We start from the raw sequence: 7,186 nt of genomic DNA on the forward strand, positions 1-7,186 counted from the left end.
TGGCTTCGCCACGGCATCCAGATCCGGAGGAGAAGGAGGTGTCGCTAGGTCTTGGAGACAATGCAACAACAGATGAGAGGTTGTTTTTGTACCTCAGAATTCTGCTCTGTTCTCCCCTTCTCTCTGTCTCACTCTCTGTCCCTCTTCACCATCTAGGTCTCTCGCTCCCTCGCTCTCTCTTTTTTTCCTCTCTCTCCCTACACTGCATCGGGGTGTGGTGTGGGGTTCTAAGTGATGTCACACTCAATAACAGGTTTTGTCTCACACACACACATACACTACGTACACACACACACACACAACCATACATTGTGTTGATTCCTATCGGTTTTCAGCATGGGCATATTGGTCTTCCACTTCATTGCGCAACTTGAGTTTGGATTTTACTAGACTATAAAACGGTTGTAAAAGAGAGTAGATGAGAGGCACACTTTAGCCAACGATAGGAGGGGAGTTTGTATTCCCTGTGCATGTGAGAACCATGCATTGGGTTAGCCAATAGCGTCGCAGAAGGCAATAACGAGAGGCGATGGGAGCGATAGATGTTAATTGTGTTCAGACGGTGATGAAAATCAAAGGATATAAGTTTAACATAGTTACAGATGTTATTTGTGTGCATGTTGCTGAATACAAAACCACACAAACCAACAAACATACACAAACCCAAAGTTGTTGTAGTAAAAGAAATGAAGAATACCTTGTCTTGTAGTGTTCTTACCAACACTGTCACCATGGGGACAACTAAAACCAACAGCAACAAACAAACTCCCCAACGACGGTTTTACTGTGTTTGAATTGTTTGTCTGTGGGGGGTGGGGGTGTGTGTTCATGTGTGTGTCCTGTTTGTATTTGTGGATTGTATGTGTGTGCATGGGGTAAGGTTTGCGTGTGCCAATGTGCGTGTGTGTGTGTGTCTAGAGCATGCTGGCTGGACCTGAGTCGAAGGAGCATCAGCGCTTATACTTAGTTTCCAAAACCTGGCCTTCAGAGCCATTCACCTGCCTGCAACTGGGAGGCCTGGATCCATAGCGGAGCCGTAATGGTGGTGCACTCGCCTGACTTCCTCCTTACAGCCTCCATTCATCAAACCTCAGAGGAACGACAGCAGTGTGCCAGACATTCACATCCTTCTGAATTCCAATATGTCACTGGTACACCCTCCCTCCTCTATCCCTCCCTCCTATCTCTCCATCCCCCCGTCTCTTCCGACTTCTTGTCGGCTTGCCGTTGCACACTGACTGATGAACCGATCAGACCAGCGGTTGCAGCTGTCAGCGAGTGAGTCACTGTCCAAGGCCTCGACGTTATCGAACAGCAGGGACCACTCAGGGCCTCACTGACAGACACAGAGTGACGGACAGCATCCCCGGCCCCCTTGGGACCTGGGCACGACAGGAAGGCAGGTACCCACAGCAGATGACACGCGCCTCCATGGACTGTACACCACCGCAGGCATCGCTGACAGTGGAGACGTGGGAAAGATGCAGTCAGCACTGTGTCACCCAAGTTGTACGTGAACAAAAGTTAACCCAAAAATAAGAAAAAGTCGTGTATTTGTTTTCGAACGTGTACTTTCGAACAGGTCGCAGACCAGAGTCAATCTCGGCACTGTAAAAATTGAGCCAGCAGGTTCAGGTTGGGAGGCAATAGCTAACTCTGTATTCAAGGGTCAGACAAGCTCTCTCTCTCTCTCTCTCTCTCTCTCTCTCTCTCTCTCTCTCTCTCTCCCTCCCTCCCTCTCTCTCTCTCTCTCTCTCTCTCTCTCTCTCTCTCTGCTGCACTTCCAGGTCGACCAAGTCACGCAGGAGATCCAGTAAACTGAGTTTAACTCTACTTGGCACATTCATCATTTCCAATGCCAACCAGAGCCAAATTGTTACATCAAAGGAGATGATACATTTTTAATGACGCCGTGAGGCAGGGGTTTTTGGAGAACATTGTGCTGGAGATGATGAGGCTGGCGCTGGCGGAACAAACAAACACGGAGAACTCTCCCAGGAGCCGGTGGAGCGGGGCGGCAGCGGCGATGTGGGACGTGGTTTCAACACGGGTGTGTGTGTGTGTGTGAGTGGGGGAGGTAGTTTAGCAATAAACACTGAAACCGTTCGAGCACAGATGCATGGGATGTGGGTGCCTTGCAATCAAAGCCGTCGGTGGAGTGAAGATGTTCAACACAACGGGGAAGAAACCTGGGTATTGTGCACTGCAACTGAGGAAAATGGGTCTCCGGGCTCTTTCACTGAGGCCTGGGCTCATGCACTGTAACTGAAACATCAGACCACAACAACCAGCCTGTTGTCCTATTGTTCCAAGTAGCTGGCAGGGTTTCTACAAAGACAATGAGAGTGACACTAAAAGACCCACTAAAAGATGGTAAATGTCAATACATGTTAGCATCAGATTGAACCCAAACAATTCCAGCAGTGGGCTCTCGGTTTACCATGAACATAAAACGTAACTCTAAAATACTACACAGCGGCCTGGAAAGTCAATGAGCATCCTCTTTCACTCATTGGCTTTCTGAGGTTTACTTCCAGTATTCAGTGATATTCAATAGCAGGGATTTGGGCAGAGTGTAAACACAGCCTTTAGAAGCCACATCCAAAGTCATTACATACAGACGCTTACACTGTGAAGCTTTGCTGCAAGGCTGCTTCCCTGACACACTCACTCACACACACACACACAAACACACACTCTCACTCACACACACACACATACACACACACTCACACACACGCGCACACTGTACCAGATACAACACCTCTGAGGGATCTCTCCCACCAAAGCAGCCAGAGAAAAATACAAATAAAATCCTTTGTTGTTGTCAACACAGACACACCAGCAGCACACTATTAGAACCAAAGACCAGATACGCATTCTAACAGAAACCAGATATTACGGGTAAATACTGTACTAGCCATGCACCAGCATGTTATTAACATGACGACTATCTGCTGCTAATTTTTGTTCATGGTCCTTTCCCTCTCCTTGTTTTCAGTCATTCTGACTCAGGTAGACATGTAATAAGGCTTCATAGAAATGACAATTCCCCTCACATAGAGCTGTAATACTTGAGAGATGATCTGTTTATGAGACTATTCTACAACCCATCCAAATTGTCGGAGCGGTGCCCTCAGGATTTATGATATCCATGTGTGCGTGTTCGGCTCCATATATCTCCTCCCTTTGGCATAACCTTCAAACGAGGGTCTTTGTCAATCAATGTCTCTGATGACTGGGACAAACAAGGCTGGCTGGACTGATTGAGTTCCTACCCCCAAGATCGATGGGATCTAACATGCTCAGCCCCTGCCCCGTTCGGCCTCTGCCCCCCACCCATGCCCCTGTCCTGGACCTGCCTCCATCCCTGAGCCCGCCCCTTGCCCAGTCACCCGTTCTCTTCCTGTTCCTCACCACTGCATTCCCCTGCCCCCCTCACCCCTTCACCCCTGCCCCCTCTTCTTCACAATCATCAAAGTTTGTAAACACCTCTCAGCCCCCCCCCCCCAGCCAGCCAGTTTACCAGTCAGCTATCCAGCCATCCAGCCAGCCACCCACCCACCCACCCACACACACACCTATTCACCCAGCCAGTCAGCCAGTCAGCCAAGTTCAAGTTCAAGTCAAGTCTTTTATTTGTCAGGTACACAGAACAACACAAGGTTCGACTGGGCACTGAAATTCTTAAGACAAGACAACGCAAGCACCTGGCATAACATAACATATAAGTACACGGAACATCATTTACATCTATGCTGAGCTTAAATAAGTGAAACTTCCTAAATAATAATAATAATATTGGCCAGCCAACCACCTAGCCAATAAACCACCCACCCACCCACCCAGCCAGCCAGCCAGCCAGATAACGAGCCAGCCGGCACTGCTGCGCCGTGGTAAATCATAGCGCTGCGGCCCCCTCGCTCCAGTAGCTCGCCCTTCCAACAGGCCCGCCTGTGTCATTGGGGCTCCGGATCAGAGATCCAGAGGAGAGCTCGGGTATCGCTGTCTTCCCCCTCGCTCACCTCTCTGGGAGGACAACCCAATCTGCCAGGGTGGGGCTGTGCCCTCTGCACCAGCCCACACATCGAGATCAGAGATACGGGGAGAGGCCGGAGAGCTGAATGAACGAGCACAAATGTTGGTCATGGAGACCACTTGTTTTGGCTGTGAAAACAGGGCAGCATTTGAGAAAGCTTTAGACAATGATTTTTTGTTGTCATCGGCGTGACTGGCAGCCATGTTTGTAGGATTCTGCTACTACGTATAGCACACCCCCCTCACCTTAAACACACCTCAAGTGAAAACTAGTTATTAGTCATATTTTAGCACTACCGCTGCACTTTAATTCTTAAAAATCAACATGGCCTGTCACACCCAGCCAACAAATCAACTAACCACCCACAAGCCAGCTCACATCCACCAGTCATCCAGCCACTCATCCAGCCAGCCAGATCACGTCAACCAGCCAGTCGAGCAGCCATTCATCCGCCCCACTCTCCCTCCCTCGCTCTGACCCGTGTCAGCCTCTGGCAGCTCCCCAGCCGGCTGCCGTCAATATCCACCCAAAACATCCTCTCCCTTATTTGACCACAGTGCGCTAGAAGCTACCGCCCATGCCGGCTGCCTCCACCAAAACAAAAATAGCAACGCTACTGTAACGGAGTGAGAACCGTGAGACTCGCTCCTCGGGTATCTCACAGGCCACCCGCGTCGGCGAAGAGCTAGCTTTTCTTTGGCGTAGCTGGTAGTGGTCCCGCTCGGCAAGTCGGAGGTCGTGCGTTCGAGCCCAGCGAGTGGCGAGCGAGCCTTGTCGTGACGGAGCGCGGCTACAGCTGTTACTTACCCGTCACACTACCAAACGACTCCTTCACCTTGCCCCGTGTTCACAGACTTTGTACTCGTTATCGCCTTGGCGTCGGTCGACCGACCGCTCCCCTCCCTCCCGCCAGGCGATCCATCCGGACCGCTCCGTCTGCTCCCTCCCCCGTTACCCCTCGCCCCCCAGCACCAGCCCCCCTCCCCCCCGGTCCCCTGGCCGTCCCCCATCCCCGAGCGCTCACCTGGAGTTGGTCATGTCGGTCTGGCGCCCTTGGCTCTTCTCTAGGCCCAGCTTGGTGAAGATGCCCACCAGCACCATGATGGCCACCACCCCACAAATGATGTACACGATCATGTGGGTGCGGTCCCGGTCCGGCTCCTCCTGAACCTCGGTGACGGGCGCCACGGGCTTGCCGGTGTTGGCCCAGACGGGCGTATCGTAGTTGTTGCACGCCATCTGATCCAGGCTGTGCACTTTGAACTGGCAACAGAAGCGGTAGAAGCAGGAGCCGCAGCAGAACATGTAGATGCCGGCGTTGCAGTTGAACGGCGGGTCCCACTGGCCCATCACGTCGTAGTAACCTCGGCAACGGCTGCCTAGCGAGGGGATGGTCTGGTCCTCCACGTCGGCGGCGGCGGCGCCAGGTGTGGCCAGCGTCACCTCCGGGGAGATAGAGGGCGCTGCCGTCTGGTTTGTGTCCTGAGCGTTGGCCCACGTGCCCCCAGAGTTCTGGCCCAGAGACGTGAGGCCAAGCAGGAGGCTGAAGGCCAGACAGACAAGGACTGGACGGACGGCCATGTTGGCTGTTGAGTCAATGTTGTTGTTGTGGTGGTTCGAGGTTGTTTTTCAGTTTCTCAGTCCTGTCTGCAATCCTTGGCAAGCAAGTACCGTGTCAAGAATATTGGCTTCTCTTTCGCTTGGCAAATAATACTGCCGCTCCAACAAATGAATATTTTCACGATTGAGATTTAAGAAGAGCGGGGAAGCTTTTTGGATTTGGCTATATTCATAGCAACTGCCTGTAAAAAGAAAGAGCATTCAAATACCATTCTGGGACCTATTAGAGCCCCGAGTCACTGGAAGCTCCGCCGAGTGCGGAAATAAATTGCCATCAAGGGGGCGATGAGGAAGCAGGGGAAACAAATCAATCTTAGATCTCAACATGCTTCTGGGGAACAATCCCCCTGTGGTTCAGTCCAAGGTAAAAACACACACTGTCCTTGGCATGGCTGAGAAGAACGACACACTGCCAAACGCACCTCGTTTACCTTCTCCGCCCCAACTGGAAGTGAGAGGAAATCCAGGAACGAGCAGTGACCTCCTGTTTAGGAGGTGACACCAAGGGACGAATCTGCCGCGGGCATTTCTATAAACATTCCCCACCCCCCACCCCCCACCCCCGTGGACAGGGTGTGATAATCCTTGAAATGAGAGATCTGGGCCCCTGACAGCGCCGGCCGCGGCAGCAGATTCACGGAGCTGAGATCAGGTGAGAAACGTCTTTGTTCAGGAGAGACAGTGACAGACAGACACGCGGGCTGTGTATCCGCTGATAAATGCCCTGTCAAGGACTAATCAATGCTGATGTCGCTGAAACTGCTGACCACTGGTGCTTGGGAGTAATCCACTGGTCGTAATCTTGAAATAATAATGTGAGAGTCGTTGCCTGCCGTCCGCCTTGTTTCAGATTAATTGGCCTCCCTCCACCTCTGACTCTCCGGAAGAATGTTCAGCTGAAGCTTTTTTATTTTTGTTGTGGGCATCTTTTCTCCTTCTTCCGGAACACAATGTTCTTATTTATTCGTTTTGTCAGGTGTGTTCTTAACGCCTAGTTCTTAATGCTCAGACGGACAATACTCGATATTCAGTTGGAGATAATATATCTGCTGTCTCAAATGAAAGCTCAGCCTGTAGTTTTTGATATTATCCCGTGAGATCCGGACTCTGGGTGGCCAACAGAAATCCCACGCCGATTCGAGTCCAAAAGGAGCCCCTTCGCACCTGGGGCAATTTCTCTCCTCCACACACAGACACACTCAAACAATCCCTACACAATCAAAAGCACTGGCAACACAGTTCCGTCACTGTCAGTTCAGCTCGCTGGGTTGAGGTAGACGGTGTCCAGTCACTCTCTATGAGGTGGGGTGGGTGGGTGCTGTCCGCTCAGTTTAACATCCAGCCTGCGTTAGAGGGAAGGGGGGGGGGGCTGTGGGTTGACGACCAGCACACCTCTGCTGCCTGGGTTGGGGGCTATTGGAACCCTACAAGTGCTACCTGTAAACACATTAGGATTTAAGGTTAGAGGGTAACAACGTGCTGAAATGAATGTTCCTACCCAGGGAGAGCCTCTCTGTCCTGTCTGAT

At 51.5% G+C, this 7,186-nt stretch overlaps 1 protein-coding gene across 1 annotated transcript in view; it reads right to left on the reverse strand.

Annotated features, from left to right (window-relative positions):
- The window catches only part of LOC124479505 (protein shisa-8), a 39,369-nt gene extending 33,749 nt beyond the window's left edge, over positions 1-5,620 (reverse strand). Inside the window, exon 1 of the mRNA XM_047038273.1 lies at positions 5,064-5,620. Within this exon, the coding sequence (XP_046894229.1) occupies positions 5,064-5,620 (557 nt within the window). The remainder of the gene's footprint in view (positions 1-5,063) is intronic.
- Positions 5,621-7,186: the final 1,566 nt, after the last annotated feature.

This window comes from Hypomesus transpacificus, chromosome 17 (genome assembly GCF_021917145.1).
Source record: "Hypomesus transpacificus isolate Combined female chromosome 17, fHypTra1, whole genome shotgun sequence".
NCBI lineage: Eukaryota > Metazoa > Chordata > Actinopteri > Osmeriformes > Osmeridae > Hypomesus > Hypomesus transpacificus.